The 23,211-nt window shown below is 34.4% G+C and overlaps 1 protein-coding gene across 2 annotated transcripts in view; it reads left to right on the top strand.

Annotated features, from left to right (window-relative positions):
* LOC149786376 (uncharacterized) overlaps positions 1-23,211 on the top strand; it is an 83,956-nt gene that overhangs the window by 30,231 nt on the left and 30,514 nt on the right. Inside the window, exons 1-2 of one of the 2 annotated variants that reach the window (XM_089978191.1) lie at positions 3,502-3,610; positions 4,234-4,487. In XM_089978191.1, coding sequence (XP_089834317.1) covers positions 4,419-4,487 — 69 coding nt within the window. In that variant the 5' untranslated portion in view covers positions 3,502-3,610; positions 4,234-4,418. Of the gene's footprint in view, positions 1-3,501; positions 3,611-4,233; positions 4,488-23,211 lie in introns of those variants that run through there. The other variant, XM_089978192.1, reaches the window with a different exon arrangement.

Below are 23,211 nucleotides of genomic sequence, written 5' to 3'. Positions count from 1 at the left end.
ATAAATACTCTCATCACTTTGAAAGAATTGCTGAAAACTTAAATGGACAATGGAGGATTGGGCTTTGTTATTACCAAGTGTACTTACTGACAAACTCATGAAGTCTACATTTCACTGTCGTACAATAAAGTGTTGATTATGCTATGGATAAGGAATGTATTTTGGAGGTGGTATGCGTTGGTGGCTACTGCATATCTTGGGAGCTTTACGAAGGTATAAAAGAAACTGGACAAACCATGTCGAGTTTGCATGGGAAAAAGAACTACTATTGATAGGCGGTGCTCGGGCAAGAAGGTTGATAAAAATAACGTTACCCGCAGACAGTTCATGCTAAATGAAGAATTCAAGAATTGCATCCACGATGATGTCACGATACATTTTAAACAGCAAAATGCGAAAACTTCGGAAATTGGAAATTGCTGCTCGCACAGCTTATGATTATTCCTTTGCTCATCGAATTTCATTTGTCAGTAAGCCTTCCTCTCAGCAGATTGTTTTGTGGTAAAAGAACATCTCTGTCTCATTTGAGCACTTCCAAAAATCAATCTGGCACAACCCTTAAATATAAAACGTATGATAAGATTGATCAGGAATCCGTATCATTTCTTACCTACCTTGTTGTAAAAAGGAAAGAGCACGTTATTACGGCTTGCTGAATATTAATAAACAAAACAGCATAATAAAGGCATATATTCCAAATACATTTTTTCAAAGAGGTCAACACATTTGTTGGGTCGAATAAACACGAGTCTGATTTTATTTTGGACACTTATGAATAAGTCAAGTCTGAAGGTTAAATATAAATTAAGGTTGATTCTGCCAGACCTGTCCATACGAAATTGTTTCTTATCATGTATTAATATGTGTCTTAGCTTAAGAGACGACATAAGGTCTTGAACAGAAAACAGCTAATCAGTAAAATTGTTGCCGGATTGTGACGTTTGCACGCATTGGGGTGGGGTTCTTCCAATATATATTAATTAAATTATGATGGAAGTTCCACCCTGGCTCGTAGGGTTAGGAAGTTAAATTAGTGACGAGGTAGATTTACAGCTCTGAGCCCCCAGTCAGCAATGCCGACGGCTAAATTATAGAGAACACGAAGATGAAATTCAATTAATAACAATTTAATACATTCGATAATTTAAAACGATAAACTCTCAATCACCGGTATTTCCCTCGACCAAGTGACAGCCTAATTCATCCCGTGATTTACAGTGTGAGTTCGATTTTCCCCCTGTCCTTGTGTCTACTTATCTCTTTCTTTCCCGCTAATTACTTCCTTCCTTCCGTTCCTCCAACACCTCCTTCGACTCCGTTTCCCTCTCGACTATCTCCTCCTCCAATTTTGCTTCCAATTTCCTCTTCCTCCCTTCTCTCCCCTTTTCCTCCTCGACTTCAACTTCTCCTGACTTCTCTCCTTTCTTCTCCTTTCCTCCGTCTCTCTATCTGAGACTACGGGACCACACTGTAACTGGTCTGTCCCTCAAAGCTTCCTGTGAAAAACCACAAGGCGTTAACATCTGCTTTATCGAATCTCACCTCACACTAGATCAACAATTAATCATCAGATAAGGCTATCACGGTTTCTGTCACGCATGCGTACACATCGAAATTTCCACACACTCCTTGCAGGGTAAACAATGGCGTAATAACACGGTATCAGCGAATTGTCATACAGACATCAATACATTGCGTCACATCAGTATATACACATATATATTTAATCTCATTGTACTACAATCTGACAATAATCAGACGCATGTCTGTACATTACACAAATATTCAACAATGGCAAAATCTATAATCACATGAAAACATGTGTTAGCCTTCTATAAAATACCCACATAGCGAATTACAATATTAACTCTTACGACGGCTGGCAAGCTATATAATTCTTTACAAATATCAACTCATTCCTTCAAAATATGCAAACATATTAATACCACAAAGTAATTCTTCGTACTACGATTCTAGTAATAATAAAGTATACATACGACCTACAATTAAAATGCAGTCGCATTCCGCAAAGACCGAACAACTAGCTCACTGACCTTATTTGAAGCTGTCTGTACTTAGAATTTTCTGTTCTAAGATTTTCCCGCCAATAACGAATGGCTATTCGGAGTTACGCTAACCTCCTCTGGCAATCTCTCTTAGCGAACTAATTCTTGCCGGAAGACGCGGAGGTATCATCCTACCCAAATCAGGGTCTCTCCCCTATCACGATTCTGATTGGGTGGCACTGTGACCCTGTCCAATCGTCTTAGCGGCCAGTTCAACCTGGCTGTCTGTCTGCAGGGAAAAAAGTTAAGACACTCCCACTTCTTCGTGCAACTTCTTTTGATCTGGACAAACGTTTCCACATCTAGGTGATAATTAGCTATCTGGCGTCCTCGCAGCTCCTAGGTCTGGCTCTCCACTTCTAACCACGGCAATATTACGTAATGGATTGGTGCTAGCCTTCGGCAATGTTTAACATCAAACAATGGCTTGTCAGAATTACCTTGATTATACATGTTTCAAACTGGGGCTACTCTGGGTCGGGGTAAACGTGACACGGATGATGCTTCATAAACGTTAGTCTATCCAATGACCCCAAACCTTATGCTAGCGAATTGATGAAAAACGTACGGAAGCCAGGTAAATGACTTTTTAGGACCATATAATTTGTGGCAGTGAGTACTTGCAAATGGTTTTATGTACCTCTGTTACGCAAATGCAACTAATTGTCAATTCACTACATGTTATTGTTTATCGATCCTTTGGTTATTTCGTTTTATGTCTAACACTAAAAATGTTGCTCAAATAATCACTCGTGAAAAGCATATTAGAGATTTTGCTGCCAATAAATTACTTCGAAGAAATTTCTTGAAAGACGTCCTAGCTAATGACTATACCTCTTAGGAATGAAGTGACGATACATTGTATCGAGTATGTATAAAGTGCGCATTTATCGACTGAAACTGATAAAGTTCCTATAATAATAAAAATAAATGGGAGTCGTCCTTCAATATTTTAAATATCTCTGGCGAACTTAAATTTCAGTTCAACGGTATGTACTCAAATATGTGATTGAGAATCATATCGATTGATGTAAATCGATGAACATGGAATGGCTTTGGTATAATTATTGCGGACACAGTTTTATAGAAATCCGTTTCAGCGTGCCTCAAAGCAACCGTTCTTCGTGCACTGATATATCTAAGTGGCAATCTGAAAATTACCACTATTAAGGCTTCATTAATGTTAATAATATCAAACTGTATTCCGTGTCTATTACCGTTTTTTAAGGAAATTGTTCTCAAACTGTCCATTTGCTGTAAACAACACTTTTATCTGTCACGGCATTTCCACCAGACAGGAAGATTTAAAGATATCTATCATCTTACATCTCTAAAAGCCTTTCAACCAGTTTCCTCTACAGTTAGTCATCTATCCTAGCTCAGATAAAATTCTAAATCTTCAAACTGGAACAGGATTGAAGAAAATGGAGTGTTACTTGGACTGAGAAGTACTGTTGTTGCTCAAGATAACACCATTTACGGATATTTCCCCCTTAAATTCCACTTGGAGGTTGTGACCTAAACACGACATTTCAGCCTGATCAGTAAGTAGCAGATTATATTAGTATGATTTGTTTTATTTCAGGTTTTAAAAGGCAGCATCAGTAGTTTACCGAAGGCAAAATATGCGTGAAATCGATGACAAGGAAAATATTAGTATCATTTTATTTTACAGTTTTGCTACAAAGGTAGCGAATGGACCAACGTAAGCCGAACTTATAATGATCTTTGTAAAAGACAGAATATAAAACGGAGACCACTATTACAGGATCCGCTGTTATCTCTAGGTGGACAGAAAACAATTTCACCTCGGCCGTTTATGATATCGATTTTCAAGCTTCCTGAAACCTCTAAAATATAAAGTTCAGTACATCTGTAAATTCCAATGTGTCTGAATTTCCCAAGAGAAGTTTTACATATGCCTGCCGTTATCTAAATATTATTTCTACTGTATATCAACCGTAAACATCTTGTGTTGGGGCTATTTTGATGCTGTGCGTTGCAGACGTTCTCTCCTATTCACTTATAATATTGTTTTGTGGTAAACAACATTTGCACTTTCTCTTCTTCTCACATTACAGTTACCGCTTTCGTTAGTACTGCTGCGTTTTTGTTACCACGACCAATATTACTACTGCTACTGCCTAAAATATTGCTTTTGTTGCAGATCATTCAGCAACAGTACATCAGTGAATATCTGTGATTACAATACGATGGGGAGTGGATATTATTCATTGGCATGTGAATATTAGAGCTGTCTTGGGAGCGAACATGACCGAGTGTTGACTATTGAAAAGTGAAAGCCTGTTACTCTTCTTTCATGTAAGGGATTAAAATGAAGTGTGTTACATAATGAATATAACACACACAGCTACATTGAACTTTCTTCTCCTTTTTCTGGATATTATTTTCGACACAGTGGTGAGTCTATTTACATTATTATTTACTCATTATTATTATTGATATTATTATTATTATTATTATTATTATTATTATCAAGTTAGTGTTTTCGAAAAATCTCGTATTTTATCTACCGATTACACTGACTATATACATCTGAGTGTTTTTTTATGTTACCTAATTATTTCCTTCAAAGAAAGACTGAAAAATACTTTAGGTCATGTTATAGCTGTTCAAAAACATTTTAGATACTAGAATCATAATGCAATTTGATGACAGAACTGTTCCTACCTTAGTCCTAGGTCAAACGTTCATACAGGTAAGGTTTGGATTTACAGACATATTTCTTTCGTCAAGCATAAAATATTTGTCTTGAAAACCTACGTACATACAGCCAACAAAGGTTCTGTTAGTTCATAACTTTAAAAACTTAATAAACATTGCTGAATTACTCGAATAATAACATGCATGGAATTATGTATGTGGTCTTGAATATTTGAGCCGCATGGGTGTTTTTTACGAAGCTGATTATAAAGTTAATTTTACTCATAACAGACTCTTAAAATTTTTACTCTCAGTGAACATGAAATAAAACTGAAGCAGCCGTCAGAGGCTGGAAATCTCGAATCTGTAAATGCAGTCAACGACTTTATGACATGTTGAATTACCTAGCGATACATGGAATTTTTGAGATTGTAATAAGTGAGTACTAATTTCTACGTAAAGTAGAGACCATGAATAATCATATTTTATTATATGCTCATTTTTTTCTCCGCTAATTTTACATTATCAGAATCGTTCAATATTTTACGATATTGCACACCTTCATATTGCAAACACGCGCAGGACACGTGTGCCCAATAGTATAGTAGGAACTACTTTGTAAACAAATCATGTACATTCGCATAGTAGGCGCAATACGTTCTGGTTGATTAAATTTGTTTCTGAATGAACTAAAGCAGATGTTTCGTGGACTGCAACATACCAACTGCTTTGCTACATTGAACGTTAACTTTTTTAAACATTGTTTCAGATTTTGCGATAGGCTCCAGATTTCATACAATTGTTTGGTACCTACAAATAACATGCAAGTTTTAAAGGCATAGAATGTCTCCTTTAGCTGGTAATAAGAATGGCAACAAATGTTTTACATCCAGAATTTCCTCAAAATGTACTTTCTTAGTTCTGCCAATCCGAATTACACGAGCAATGTCATGAGTTCTCAAGCTTGATTACACATTTCGAAATTGTACTGTATTTTCGACTATCTTCAAGTGCAATTACATCTTCCTTACCGCACTCAAAACGAAATAAACATTAAATTCAATAGCGTCATTTGATAATTGCAATTGAAACACTTCATATTTTCGCACATTATGAACAAACACACTTGGAGATGTAAACACGCTTATCCCGCGCTGCTCCAATCAGATGTATTTCATATACAATTTGCACAGATGAATCCAGTCCAAATCACGAACTGTTATAGAATTGAAAAAAAATACCAAAATATATTCATTCCAGATCAAATGGAAAAGTTGTTGCAATGCGCATTTATTCACAATATGACTGCAAATTTCAAGTTTAACTAGTCACGCCATTTTCTTCGAAAGTTATGTCGAGCGCGCGACTACGTTCAAATTTATCTCGGCGGAATTATGATCGCATTAATAATGTTGCTATGTAATGATGAATCTGCGCTTGTGCATTTAGTTTGGAATACGGCACACATTCATTTACCATGTTTCTTGTAGTGTATTTTGTTTATATAATTAAGCCTTAGGTAGGATAAGAAAATGAGCATATGATAAAAAGGTTACTGCATTTGTATGGGAAAATATGAACTCGTTTTGTCGGATGGATATTCTGCACTCCCAAGGTCGTGCAGTATTCCATCCAAAAATCTCGTTCATATTTTCCCATAAAAATGCAGTAACCTATAAATATTCCGCACACCCTCAAAACCGACTCATAAATATAAAATGTTTCATGTGGTTGGAAAATCGTGTTCTTCATTTTCATTTTCACTAAACTAGGAATCAAATTTACTCTGGTTATATGATATACTCAGTATACTGAAACGGAATGTTGGAACGTAATTTGATGTTTCCCGTCAGACCATTCCTTGAAGAATAATTTGTATTACTGTAACAAGATAACCGGTGGGATTTACAACAGTACACTTTTAATGGTGATACGAACGACTTGAATGAGCAATTAATTATGATTAATGGATGCGTGTATATGATCCAAATATTGGATCAATTAACATAAAAAGCACGGACTTAAAATAATGAAAATACGAATAAATGGCTTTACATAGTACAAGTACAAGGGGTAAATAATTCACAATGATTTCACAACGAAAGAATGATGTGTTTTACTCAAATAGTAAAGAAATGTAGTATTTTACTCATATAGTAAAATGTATTCACTCAAATATTGAAATTATGTAAACAAAAAGGGACAGATATACAAATTATCTTTACAGTCCCCAAAACACACTGGGTTTTAAAAAAGACCCTAGAATTTAGCCCACGGCTAAAAGATTACATGTATGGAGTTACACTCCGCCACTAGCACACTCGGCTATCAGTCACACTGTCCAATCAAGCCCGTCAGTATTTCAGGTTGGTCAATCAAGCAGTCAGCGTCCACCAAACTCGGTCGGCAACGCCAGATCACCTGCTACTTGACCAGCAACACTGTGTATTTAGCTCTACAGTCGACTCCGATCACTCCAATAACGTATCGCTAGGTCAGCTCTACAGCTTTTCAGACTGGTCAGTCGGCTCAGCTGAAAATACATCAAACACCGTGTACTATGCATGACACGGGCATATACGATAAAAAGTAATGACGTTATATACGGTAAGTTACATAGATTACACTATCCGCACAATAACTACAAAACAACAAACAGGTTCAGAAGTAAACAAGAAGTAGACAAGAATCCTATGGTACTAAACATTTCTTAAAAATGCAGCTTAATATTGCTAATATAAATCCCTTGATAAGTCACAAACCAGAATGGAAAATATTTGCAATTTACCAAGTAAACCGAAGCTACATAGCAAACGTGTAAAAATAAACGTAGTAATACAATTATTATAACTTATACACAGTAAATTAATAATGCACATCCCTCTACAGCTGAAGATGTGCAAGTCCTTAAATTTATTGGTGTGGTCCCTCTCAGATTCCTTCATAGAGAGGACCCCCCCCCCCGTGCCAAAATTTGAATGATTTTATGTGGGGTTTTTTGCCCCTGCAATATATGTAGTGCGTGTATATTCAAATAGAATTTTGATAGATTTATTATTTTGCATTAGGTTTTGTACACCGTCCAACTCTAGTGTTTATATAGCTCCTTAACCCTGACTGGTTTCGGAGCTTTAATTACCTTAGTGATCCTTGCCAGGAATCTATGTTGTCCAGCGTATTCTATATGCGTATGCTATATGTACTGTATGATACCCGTTTGGTTATTTTTGCACGGACTGGCTCATAATCACATTTATGTTTAGAGTTGTCTTCAGTTATGAGGATTCATGTCTAAGAAAGAAAAAATAATTCCAGCTAGGGAAGTCCGGTATTAACATGTGACAACTCTTTTGTTCACACGCTTCCGTGACAGAGACCAATACCTTCATTCCCATTCTTTCTAATGTTAAAGTGATGTGTGTAGAATAGAAGAGGAAACTAAAAGTTTGAGAATAAAATAATCAAGAGGAGAAAGAAAAAAGAAAATATTTTTATTGTTGAGTTCGTGTATGTTGTGCATTTTATGCCTCGTTGTTTTAGTAGATTGTATGTGTGTCCCCGTTTTTGTGTTTCCGTAATGTTCTATAATTTGACCTTACCTTTCGGGAGATCCGATACGATCCGTGCTAGGTCGCGTGAGCCACGTAGCTTAGGCATTGTACCATCAGATGCACCTTAATCAGTAAGGCCAATCCCTGTCCCACTGTTTGTTCTTTTTGTACCTATCGATGTTATTGCTTGTATTAGTTTCTACGAGGTATTCAGTGTTTTTTTATTAGTGTGTTATTTTATTAGTATTTAGTATTTGTGTTGATAGAGAATAACAAAATTACAGTTGCATAAACGATGCAGAGACGTTTGTTTAGGATAAACCTCCCGCATCTTGTCTCTTTTTGTTTGTATATCATTAAAAATGAATTTATTGTTTTCTTTTATTTGGAATAAGTATTTGTAGAAGTATACAATAGTTATAGTTGTTTATATAATCTGGATATTAGAATGTAGTTCCAAAATTACACTTACAAAAACTATGCAGAGATTCTCCTTTAGGATAAATTCTATAGAAGAGTACATACCTATCTCGTCTTGTCTGTTTCTGTTTACATATCATTTTAAAAGCAAATTTAAATTAATTTTAAGGTCTATGTATAATTTCTAAAGGTTTTCATAATTTCGTTAATAAAGTGTGTTAGTAGAGAGTATATTTTCGCATCTATGATGTCATTTGTATATAGTAATTGTTTAGATTCCACTCCCCCGTATTTACCTCTAATCTTATTTGTGATTCTATACCTGTCTGTAGAAGTTTCGATACATCTTAAAATAATATGATTTTTTTTATCTGTATGGTTGTTACACAGTCTGCAGGGTGGTAAAGTTCTTATTAGGTGCCTGTTGAAGGCCACCTCTCCAGTCACCCATTTGTCATGCAGGTACAGGAACATCCTACTTTGTATGGTTGTAGATGCTATACCTGCCCACTTATTCCATATACTCCTCCAGTTTAAATTTGATTGCGGTAGCTCTATCTCTTGTTTCTCTTTGAATATGATATCGGTTATTATGTTATATATGCTTTTATCTCCAATCAAAATTTCACTATTGTCTCTGTACGTATATATCAAATCTTTTATTCTTTTACCACATCTCGGTGGTTCCAGTAACTTTGTAAGTATATTATGTTTTAAAATAGAATCGTTAAATCGGCACAAATAGCCATACAAATAGATATAAATAGCTTCTCAGGGGAATATGGGTGAGCTATTTATGTTTTATTTTATTTAACATATTTGCCTTTTGTTCAATACTTATGTTTAGCACATTTAATCCTCCTTTTTCTTTTGGTCTATATATTTATTTTTTATTTAAATAATGCATTTTATTATTCCATATGAAGTCTATAATCGTCCCCTCTATGACCTCCATCATTGCTTTAGTTAGGTGTACTGTATTCATAACATAGTTGAGTTAAATATACATGTAGGCTTTAGCAACCTGAATACGCTCCATGAGATTGCGTGTTGTGTGTGACCAAATGTGAACCTGTTCTTCTATCTTGGTTATTAGTTCACGGTAGCTGAGATGAATTGAGTTGCTCCCATATAATATTTCTAATGCTCTTACATACTTTGTAATTAATTTGAAGGGAGATTACCTCACCAGTTACCTATCAGTACTATTTCTGTTTTATCATGATTAATTGCTGACCCAGAGGCTTTTCCCAATTGTGTGAATTCATATTGTAAATGCTTAAAAGAGAATTTGTCTCTGGTGAAGTTTGTGCAGTCGTCTGCATGTAGCATAGTTTTAAATTCCCCTTTCAAATTAGGTATTTTAATTCCAAGAATATTAATATTTGTATTAATGTTAATATATAAAGATTCTATAACTATAATACAGAGCATCATTGACAGGGGGCAACAATTTCTTACTGATCTCTGTATCATACATTCTTATGGTACTGCACCATTTATTATTATTTTAGATGTTATATTTTTGTACATAGCTTTTATCCAATTAATTATATGTATGCCGAATCCACAGGATTCCAGTGCTTTAATGATGAAGTCATGCTCTATTCGATCAGAAGCTTTCTCTTGATCGAATAGAAACATGACTCCTTTCCCCCCACTAGTTAAAAAGTCAGTTATTGATCCAATCTAAAGTGTTATTTAAAATAGTTCTATTCCATTGCTCCACATCTTTGGTTTACATTAATTATTGTATCTAGGCAGGTTTTTTATTATGTTGGTGACAATTTTTCTTAGTATTTTGTAGTCAGTATTTAGTAGTGTAATCGGTATCCAGTTTTTAATTTCATTCCTCATCTACCTCCCCTGTATATATTAATGTAAATATCTCTTCCCTCAAAGATTTCGGCATTTCCCCTTTAAAAAGTATATCATTATATAGCAATTCTAGTACGAAAATTAATTCGTAGTGAAGTTTAATATAAAAGTCAGATGTAATCCCATCTAACCCTGGAGATTTCCCTGTATCCAAATGTTAATTGCTTTACGAATTTCAATTTCAGTAAAAGTATTGTCACAGTGTTCTTTATCTTGTTCTGGTATTTTTGGTAATTTGTTTTCTCTATGTAGTTTTTTAATGTTTATATCTATATTTTGGGTCTTATATATTTCTGCATAATACTCTTTAATGCCTTTTAAAATATCTTTGTCTTTGCATGTTGTATTTTTAATTTTTATACTCTTGTTTTCTTGTTCCTACCTCCCTTTAGTTCTATCCTTTTGTAAAGTCTCCTACCTTTTTTGTACACTTCCCCAAATTTTCCCGCCCTTATTTTGGATACCTTAAGTGGTAGTTTGTTCTAATTTGTTCCATTGTTTGAGACATGTTTCAACTTATTCTGTTATAGGACCATTTTGCCACTGTATTTCACGATATTTCTCATTTACCCATTGTTTCTTTATTTTCTTAGTTTTACTGTTATATTCTGAAATTTGTTTTCTTCCCATTTTTATAATTTCCCAATTATCAATTATATCCCCATAACATTTTGAAGTGAGTTCTTGCTAGGATAGATGAACAATGTCCACATAATCGTCGTCGAGCAGGTGAGCATTGTTCATCTTCCACAGTCCTTGTCCCCATTTGATTGTATTAATGATCGTTAATTCTAGTATCACTGGTTTATGGTCCAATATTTGTTCTGTTAAATCAAGCATTTTGTTACTACATCGACTCGTCCTTCTGATATATAAATAAAAGGATTTATACAATTCCGTGACAGTTACTTCAGTATAGTAAGTTAGTGTAACACAATACAAGACTTGGTATTATATTGACTTAATTAATAATCGAATAATATGTACACCTACTCTAAAAAGGCACTTTGTATGGTAATGAAAACTTGCTGTATTACTTGACCACCCAAGCCTTCCCTAGAATACATAGATTTTTGAACAAATAAATACATACATACATACACGCATTCATGCATGCATACACATACATACATACAGGCATTTATGCATGTTTACACATACATACATACACACATACATACATACACCCATTCATACATACATACATACATACATACATACACCCATTCATGCATACACCCATTCATGCATGCATACACATACATACATACATACACACATACATACATACATACATACATGCACACATACACACATACACACATACATACATACATACATACACCCATTCATGCATACACCCATTCATGCATGCATACACATACATACATACATACATACATACATACATACATACCGTTCCGGTGGCTTAGTGGTTAGAGCGTCCGCCTCAGATGCGGGAGTTTGTGGGTTCTATCTCCAACTGAGTCATACCAAAGACTTACAAAAATGGTACTAACAGCTGCCTCGCTTGGCGCTCAGCATTAAGAGGTTAGTGTTAGGACCGGTCGGCCTGGTGTCAGGATAATGTGACTGAGTGGGACATCATGCTACATGTCTGCGGCATGATGCCCCATTGCTAGACATCACTATAAACTACCACATTGCAGACATCGTGCGATATGAATGAAAAAAATGTTAAAGCTACGTTAAAAAATCCAAATCACATCACATCACACACGCACGCGCGCGCACGCACGCACGCACACACACACACACACACACACAAACACACACACACACACATACATACATACATACATACATACATACATACATGGGGCCCCGAGTGGCCGAGTGGTCTAAAGCGCTCTCCGTTACGGATCACTGCCTTCTCACCTCCGTCTGCGTGGTTTCGAGTCTAGGATTCGGCCAATGTGGGTATGTGAGAAAGCTTGCCAGTAGCTTCGCGTGGGTCGGTGGTTCTTCCCAAGGTTTTCCCGGTTCTTCCTCCACCATTAATACTGGTCGCCATGCATAGCCTATCGTGTGCTGAAAAATGGCGTTAAACCCCACAACAACATACATACATACAAGTTGCTTATAAAATAAGAATCATCGATGCTTCATAATGTCTGCCTTCAAAACCTTGATCTCAGATTCACAGAAAAAATTGCATGTATTTGAAGCATACTCTTTCCACGTGCATCTACATAAATAAAGAAAATCCAAACGAAGAACATCTGCCAATCTTCATAATACGATCTTCGTCATTGATACCAGACACATTGATCGAAGAATATGTCTTGCAGCAGTAATTGATAATGCAAGAAGATTATTCATATTCACTATCATGTGTAAGTACCGACAGTACTGTCAAAAGCAGTGAAAATACTTTAGTGGTGTTTTTCTTCTTTACAACTGCTGTCCCGAAAGAACGATTATTGCTCTTGCATGTCATTATATAACTATTAACTGTTTTTGTGAATACTCAGAGAACCAGGTATTTATAGGTGTCCGCTTGTTCTGCTCCCGCATCTCAAAGGGTTTCTAGATCAAATAATTTGCAAGGAAAACCAACATGATGTAAATCAAGATTCTCAAACGTTCTGAAAACTTAAATTTGTTAATATATTAGACAATCTACATTTTTGTTGATCAATTATAGCAGCGGCAGTTCAAAATGTAGTTGATAAAAACGGCTCGATTTTATCAGCAGTCTTTTACATTCTTATTCCCAACTTTACAAAAGTAATTGATAACTACTTATCGATAGCCTTAACATATATATAGATACGAATTCTTTTCTAAATTTTACACAATTATCAAGCAGCCACTACTATACATTATAGTCTTCGACTGAATACTCAGTAGAGTTTCGAAAAGTAACAGAGTATTTAGTATTGTTCAGTATCAATGATAATAGGCACTCATCGACGATGAAATTAAACAATATTAAAAAATGATTTCTGATGAAACAAGAATTGATGTTTCGTCCGTTTTAAACTCATACAGCTACTTTGGATTGGTGAACCCAGCCGGCTGAAAACCTATGATGCTTTCTACACATGTCTGAATCTAATTAGGGGAACCGCTATATCTGATGTGTCTTTTTCTGAACCCTTGCCCAAAAGACCTTAAATAGGACAGTTTTGACAAAATAACGTATATATTATTATTTTCATAATCTTAAAATGTTCACCAATTTAGGCATACTTTATTTTAGACACTAAAACAGTTGCCGCAATGAATATATACGATTGAACAAGATGATTTTTCGTTTTATAAAAACCAACCTTTAATTGACATGAGTTGTATAGTGACTTGGTTGATTGATTAAACAAATCAGGAGTCCTATTGAATATGATAAATGAAATCCCTCCTATCTTCTAATGAGATAAGAAAGAGTCCTTCATGCATGAAATAAAATCTTAACGATTACAATTTCCATCAACTGCACTGATTCTAACGTTGATATTAAATCAACGGTTTGTGACGCCATTGAATCGGTTTGTCTTGCCCTGTTACAGCTATCCACTTTGAATAATTCGTGCACTGTAATTTCTTCTTTGGAAGCGTGGGTTTTAAACTGATTGGTTATTGTGACTCAAATCCATCATAAACTCACCCTTCAGTAGAATCAAAGCATAATCGCCCTTTTTCAAAAGGTGAGAAATCTCTACTTTTTATAATAAACATTGGTTTATACATCTTATGAGGAGTCCGTTCCTGAACAGTACATGTTTTCAGTTTGAGGAATTATAAAAAGAAACAACATTGTATATGTACGGAACGTGGCATAAAATGATTCGAAATTTATTGACTGGTGTTTGTTTGGGTGAGATTACCTTTAGTAATTTGTTATGAATTCGTTTCTACTGTGTAAGACACAATCAAATTATTGTTACAAATCATAAGATAAAAGTTTTAATTCTGATTAAAATATAATGAAGATAATATGCCACAGGGACTTTCTGAGCAACGTACTATTCTGTCTGGATAGGCTGCATTTTGAAAGCATTTTTCTACTGTCGATGCTGACGTAATAATCGATAGGTTTGCAGCTTTTATACATCAGGCGTATTAAACGAAACAATTTCTTTGTCTCTCGGGGATTTAATACTTCTTACTGTTCCATAATAGATGTTTCTAATTTGATATAGGAAAACTCAGTTTTCTATACAGTGCACTTTTCTCAAGAAAGTTTATCACCAAACATATGTATTTCCTTTCTCTTAATTGATCATTACAATATTGGTATTTCGTTGCCAATTCTTCCCTTGCAGGATAAATGTGAACATAACACTGCTGATGTACTGGATGTATGCCTTTCTTACTTATGATCCAATTTAGATTATGCTAAAAATTCATGTAAAGTAGTATAGTCGCTAAAATTATTTATGATGATCCATGCAGTACGTGATTTACTTTGGTCTGCATATTTCATGTGCATTCCATGCAGTTTGATTGATAGATCTATGTGTCATGCATATCCTTATTTCAAGCAGGTCTTGATTGAATGGTTTTAAACTTACATGACTTATTCCCCCCAAATGCACTGCATAGAAATATCTTTTGTATGTCCTCACTTTACTATCAAAACATTAAAAGCTTCACACGTGACATGTTTTTTAATACATTCACATTGTTGATAACCGAAGAAAATAAAAAATAAAAATATTTTCTTAAAGTGATTTTCTTTCCAAAGCTGAAGGCAATACCGTATTTAATTTTCTTGTCATCAAATGGGCTTTATGGGCTGTTGAAGTGGCTGAGAATGGGATATATGTTGCATGAATTTATTGCGTTTTTATTGTTTTCATTCCGGTAAGCAATGTACCAGATAAATGTTGTATTTTCTGAAAGACGGGATGGTTTATTTCTGCATGATTAGTGCCATTGATTAAGTAGATTTGCGCCCTAAGTGCTACAGTGACAATTTAATACAAAATAGGGCAATTTCATCAATATAAAGGAAATGGAACGGTGGGATTCTAAAGAAGATAAGGGATCCAGGGCGTTTAAAGAATCATTACGTTGTCTTGCCTTGTTCTAACCCATTATTCAAAGCACGAAACCTTCCGCTAAAAGGCAGGATTAGGTTTCGATAATTAACACATATTTGAATTAAACATAAGACAAATATTTAATGAGGTCCAGGGGCAAAAATCAAAGATTTTGCCGGGACCCTATTTATGTCATTTGCAAGTAAGGATACAATATTATTCTTTTTTAATTTTGATCAGTGCAAATGTCTATATCAGATGTAATAATTTACTGGACTGAGCATAACAGCAGCCTGTGCAAATGAAATTTCAAACAGAAGAATGCGTTACTCCAAAGTAGTTTTTAGGTGACTAAATGGACTGTGGTCAAGAAATGGCTTTGATAATTAATTGTTTAGAAAATATACACCGTATATTGAGGGGTCAACTGTTTCAAATAATGATAAGCGAGTTATAAAATTGTGGTCCAGTTAAAAGTACCAGACCATAGGCTTATCATGGTAAAAAGGCGTTAGGCTCGTGATTAGTAGCGCCAGTAACAATTCGTTTGAAGTGACATTTCATGCCACGTTAATACAAACATGTATCTTTTAATTTTGTTTTTTAATGAACTAGAACTGTAGTACCTTAAGATACTCATCGCGGCGGTTCGACTGTAAAATAAACCCAGAAGTACATTACTTGTTTTGCCGTTAATGAGCAAAAAGACAATATATATTCCGGATGGTCTAGGATACAGCCAAACATATTAATTAATGACGCGCAAAAATTGCCTTCCGACTATGTTAAATCTAAAATACCTTTGAAAGTCATTCTCAGCAGTTTTTGTAATTTTTACACATGATGATTCAAAGCACAGATCCCTTTTACTCAGAGGCAAGCACGATCTGAACGAAAAACATCGTGCGGTCTGATTTGAAGATTCAAGTTGGACTAAAATAACTTTGGTGGGCTCATTCCATCTTGTTCATTTTTAAGTAATATTTTTAAATTGATAATACCGTGCCAGGTAATGCTTGGAACCAGGAATGCTCTAATGAAAGCGTTCAGACAACGTGGATATATTACATCTCGTCAAAAACTATGTAAAAGTCTCATAAATGAGTACATGCATGTCAATTATAGTTTAAGTTATCTCACTGATTATAGGTAGAAGCATAACATATGGCCATAGTCCAAAATATTTAATGAGGAAACATTGCTAAAACATCTGAATGTTTGTAAATTTCCATCTGTAATACTGCATGAAATGACACGATTGCTTGACAGACTTTCACTACGAAAAGAAAGGAAATGAAATATTAGAGTACATGAAAAATGCATATACAGTTACGCGCCTTTTATCAAACACTATATGTGTAAATAGATTTGACATTGGCAACCGTTCTTAGGAAGCCTGATTTAAATTAAACTGCCTTTTGATAGTATTTAACTTACTTGCTTTACAAAAGGTTTATTTAGCGAAGCATATATAATTATTGTCACCTGAATGAAAATACATACACATTTTTCAAATTATACCGAGTTTCAATTATGTAACACGTACTCTATGAATAGCATCTATTGATGTTATTAGGAATTTATTTTTAGACATATCTTTTCCGATTTCCACATATGCTTCATTATTCTCTATATTTTGGTTTCGTGCATGTGAGTGGAAACGAAATTTCCTAAGCATGCGTACAGGTAATGAAAACTTCTAGTCTCAAATCACTCTCCATTCATGTAAGGATTTCATTCATATCGAGATCTTATATCCCAAATAAACACATCGACTTGAACCTCTTTAATTCAAATGCTTACAAAAAACAATTTAAAATGATGAAACCAAGCCCTATAAACGAAGCGCCATAAAGTTGAGATTAATCGATATTCATAACGAAAGACTGGAAAACTAGTTTGGAATTCATTTGATGGTTTTCTTCTTAAACTCCCATCAAATATTTTTATTGAGTGTGATACTATATTTGTTATGCTCCTTATTTCCATATCACTGCGATAACGTAAAGATGACATGCTGCGAGATGAAACTGTGGGCTGTCGTCCGGAAAATAAAAATAATCATTTAATGTAATTAAAATCTGGTTCTTGTTCTTATCCGATAACAAGTTAACATTATTAATGAATATTTATTTTAACCATTAGTGTTATCATATATCACCATTAATCAAGAACCTTCAAATTAATCAATAGAGAAAACGTCGAAAACTGATGTGAACTTAAGTAAAGAATAATATCAGCTATGACCCTGTTGAGAAGCCACCGAATCCCAAATCTCGATTCGAGGACTCCAGTCATATGTGAAACTAATGCGTACTTTGATGCGTCAACCAGAGTCATATTGGATGCTCTTATATTACGTTTTTAGGCTCTAATAAACAGTAACAAAAGAAAGACTGAAAACAACAAGCTTTGAAAAATGTAACAAATAATGTATTTCCCTGGGAAAACACTAAAAAATTAAAACATAAGAACATAAGGTTTTGAGCATCAAATCCACAAAAAAATACCAGGAATAGTCCACGAATTAAATTTTAGAAGTCCTTGTAATGAAATGTTCTAATGAAATTTGAGTTCGAGTCCCATCGAAAGATCCAAAATGGAAGGCGATGATGTATACTGTAGGCAGTATTGTGCTTTTATCTAAAGTTTGTCGTTGATTGACAAACAATAATATTCCGGTGTTTGAATTTCAGAATAAAATTTAAAGAAATGTCTTTGTCCAAGAATTATCTATGAGCACACAAATCTTTTAGAATCCAAATAATTTGAATAAAAAGTGTAAAAGCACCACTAATTAATTTCTCTACAGACATGAGTATAAAACCTGAATACTGCCCAATTTCGGAAAACCCAGAATTGCGAAATAGAGGCTGTTTAGATATAAAATCACGTACTCCTAGTATGATCTTGATAAAATAGAACAATCATTTTACTCCGAGAATAAAATAAAAGTGAAAAGGTGTTTATTTGTCTCAGGGATTTCTGAATCAAGGTAGGGAACTAAGTTAAAAATAGAAAGTGTTTTTATTATTAGATATTTATAAAAAGATTCAGGTCAAACTGAATTTTCTGGAAAATATCAAGTTCCTTGTAAACACAATTACATATAATTGCAATATAATGAATTTTTTTTTTTTTTAAAACTTACAAACAGACAATTAAATGAAATCAAATATAAATTAAATCAAACATGCATAACAATGCGTTAATCAAATGTTGGTAACAGAATAACATCAAAGCACACAGAGCTACCCTTGGTGGGTAGTGCTTGAAAGCAGGGCGATTGGATATATATATATATATATATATATATATATATATATATATTTCATAAACAATTAAGAATTTTACTAAATCACTTTTTTATTGTTTTTCTGGCCAGACTGCCAGTCAGTCACACAACCGGCTATTTAATCAGGTCGTTAGTTATCTTTCTGAAAGCAATTACGTGAAGGAGTTATTCATTCAAAATTAAATTGAACGATGCATGAATCTGACACCATACTCGTGAGTATACTATTCAACAATGGATATAACAGAATGATGAGATTGGAGTCAAATAACTGATATAAGATAATTATATTTTTCCCAAGGGGGACAAGCTAGAACACGTATCTTCAACGAATAATCAAGCAAAATACAATGTATGGAACGTATAAACAAATATGGATGAAGATTAATCCAGAAAGGTGATTAGTGTAAGTAATTTTCAACACAATACATATCTGGTTTTTTCTGGCAGAGCCCACTGTGAAACTTCTGCCTTTTTGTTTTCGTCAGGAATCCATGCGTAAAGTGGACAGGTTCCTGACAAAACTCGTTGTATCGTGACAAAAATACGAAAGTTTACTGAATAAATATCTTGGTCGTGGTGAAAGCCCATAGCCAGAGAATTATAGGTAAATGATTTTTCTTTGCAGGCTCATTGCGCGTGCAGAAACGGATAAATGGCATTCAGAATTTTAAAATAGCGACGACTAAAAGCAAGCCACGCTTTAGGAATGCAGTACGTGGAAACCCAGCCCTATTATATTTTAGCTCAAAAAATTGCTTAAATAATTTACTTCAAAGAATTACGCGAAGTACCATCCCCATTAAAAAAGTGGAAACTGTTTGAGAAATTGCGGAATTTGAAAAATATAACGAACGCTAACTCAAACTTATTATTCTCAGTACCGTATTACCTTGGTAAAAATAAACATTTGCAAATCACACTTTACTTAAATAATCGTCCCCTAAGGTTTCAGACTCTTGAATTGCCTCAATCTAAAACGATTTAGCTATATAGTCAAGGCCCTACGCATTAGTCTCGTGTTGGCGACTTTCGCTCTATTCAAATACATGGGAGGCTGGTGGTTGGTTTCTAAGAAAAATTTCCTCCGAAAAAGTACGTCTGAAATTTTCCTGTCCTCCACACCATTGCCAAATTCTCCATTTCGATCAAAAAACAGTATTGCTTATGAAGCAGCAATTTTCTGCTAGCTTTAGTTATAAGTGACATTACCGTCTTTGCTCCTTATCAAAACTGCTCCTTATCCGGTGTCGGACGTATCAGTTCGCAAAATGTAGTGATTTATTTAGCTCGGGCAACTTTTGGATTGTTGCATTGATCAAATTTGTCTTAAGAGCGTTAAAGGTTTTATTATAGCATGAACCACCAAAAAGCGTTAGTGCGCCGCCTAATTCGATCTTACTTCTGACACTATTGTATGGGTTACTTAAGGAAACCATTACAGATTGATACGATGCAGTTTTCGATTTGTTATGTTTTCAGATAAACTAATCTTTATACATTAGACTCTTCATACAATACTTTAATAATAATAATAATAATAATAATAATAATATTGATTATCTCGATTTTCATAGTCTCACTCGCAACTATCGAAAGAAAGTTATAATATTACTAGTAGCATTACGCCTTTGCACCTCCCTCCACTATAACATAAGGACATTTATATGTTTGTTTCTCGTACCTGTATTACTGTCTGGATGTAAAACTAGATGAAAATAAATTGCTGTGCTGCGGACAGCGTCCATTAAAACACGATCATCTGTAAATGAAATATTTACCCAGGTCATTTAAATCTGTACTCCTAGGACCCGCTATAATAATTCGTCTCCTATAGTAAACTAATGCAAAAAAAACCAAAACATTATTTTTAAATTTAAAAGGTTTAAATTTCTGAATGCTCATGATGAAACCTATAGTTGCCAGCCTTGCAGTCTTCTTTGTAGAGAAACATACGTGTGTTTAAACCACGTGTTTCTAATTTGTGTTTTGTAATATAGTACTTTAACATATGTGGGAAATTGTAATCATTGTTTTATATCTTAATTGTACTGAACTACATCCGACTGGAACATGTGCATGTTATTTTGAAGACACGAATGTTGGATAATTGATGGCACATATTGTTTGGAGGATTTCATTTACCTCTATATATACCAGATCAGAAGAAGGTATAAGGGTATATATAACAGTCTTTACAGTGGGTTCAAGGATATAATATTCCTCTTTGGAACGATTGTAATGAAACTGCATCCTTTCTAAGAAAGGTTGCGAGGTCATTTCACTCGCATCAATTTGTACCATATTTCTAGAGTTCGTGTTATCGTATGTGTACATTCGAAGATTGAATCCGTTCTTTATTTTTAAATCTCGCATGTACAGTATCAAGAATGAACTGCAGCAAATCTTCAGAAGCTACAATTTCCCGAACAGTGTGTTAGTTTATTAGTCCACTCTTTTCGGAGGGTAATATTTCCCCAAATAAATCCTGTAATATAATCTTCATGAAATACAATATAATTTTTGGAGGTCGATTTTGCCCAAGTTCTGCATTCTGAATTCAATTCGAAACGATTTGTAATGACTATTCATACAATATTCTATAAGTAGTACTTCACCCTTAGAAATTTTAATTGTTTGATATCTTCCATTACTGTATGTGCAATTACAACATGGATTTATTCTGAAAATTTGAGATTTTTTAAATTTGAAGAAAGTCGCAAATGTATTACATAAAACTTCACCCATCCACACACACACACACACACACACACACACATGCTCTATGTTTTGTCTTATTTCAGTTGGTTTGATGGGCGTTTATAGAATGATTTTCTTGGAATAATACAAACTTCTACCGTTGAATGAAAGGATAAGTGCGTTATTTCTTCTTAATGGTCTGTAATGTACCAGATTAATGGGTGTAAGTGCTGCGTTGACAGCTTGTTGGAAAGAGGAAGCTTTCGGCATGTAAAAGGAAATGAAAAGGTGCCTGTCTAAAGAAGTTAATGGAAGCAAGGTTATTTAGCAATATGTAAGATGACTTGCCTTGTTATCATCGGTTATTCATCAGCATTAACCCTCTTGATAGGAAGCATGGCCTGTTTTTCAATGATTGACAATGTTTGAATTCCATTTTCTTGTGTCTGACGAAGTTTGTGGAAGAGTGTTATTCTGCAGCCCCCATTAGTTTCTCAAGAGTCTTGTTACTTGCAAAAATAGTAAACACAAATGAAATGCTAAGCTGTTACAGTGGAATGTAATTAATATTTTTTTCATCCACAGCACAACAAAGTATAATTTCGACCATACTTTAGGCTGGGAATTTAAACTATTGGGAAGTCAAAAGAGATTGATTTGTAAGCAATATCTGTTTTATAAGCTCATTTTGTGGAACATTTGTGCATTCATTTATATTTTAAGAAACATTTTCGGTTCCATTGATAAAGAGAAGCCTTTCTGCAAAAATGCATACTCGCTACGAGCAAGCGAAAATCTTTTACATGCATTTAAGCTGGTGTGATGTTGTAATGCTGACCCGCTCAAACAACAGAATATCACATGCTGTTAGAGTACAGGTTTCGTACGTGCATATAAAATCATTGTAACAAGTATATTTTAATGTTCTTCCTTTACTAATTAATTAATTGTGTCCATAATATTCTGTACCGACGATCTGTGGAAGTTCTCAGAAAAGGGATAGCCCACCGAAAAAAGAAGGTATATACAACATGTATGCGTTCAATCGAAGTACTTAGGAAAAGTGTTCCCCCATCTGTCCGCGACAAATGTTTTTACGCAGCAAATCTTGCATGATACACATCTTCTGCCTTCATCGTTGTTACTCAACACTCAGAAATGCAAATGGTATTCATCTGTACAATCAGTACTTTTTTATGTTTCAATATTTAGACAAGAGTCGGATACGCTCCTTAGGTTAGTCGTGAGTATACCCTCGTCCCAAAAAAACAACAAAATCAATAGTGAACATATTTAGATTTAAAAAAATGATAACATAGACACTAGAATATTAAACAATGTAATGTGATATATTTAATCAGAGAATTTGTTTGGCAAAAGTATATGCAATCATTAATGTTTAGTAGTCTTTTTGTTACTGTCTCAATATCGCACAAGCAAACTACATTTGGAGTAAAGATTGCAGCCTTATGGAACACTTATACGCTGTGGTAAAAAAATAAAATTTGAGTGAGGTACTTTTCTGTATATTTCAATTAAAATAATATACAATAAATTCATCAAGAATATGCTCATGTCAAAATTAAGTCCAAACAACTTCAGTGTATCAGCAGATACCGCTCCGGTGACCT

The sequence above is a fragment of the Sinohyriopsis cumingii genome, chromosome 12, assembly GCF_028554795.1.
Source record: "Sinohyriopsis cumingii isolate HCF-2022 chromosome 12, ASM2855479v2, whole genome shotgun sequence".
Classification (NCBI taxonomy): Eukaryota; Metazoa; Mollusca; class Bivalvia; order Unionida; family Unionidae; genus Sinohyriopsis; species Sinohyriopsis cumingii.
This window is presented reverse-complemented; position numbering and strand designations above follow the sequence as displayed.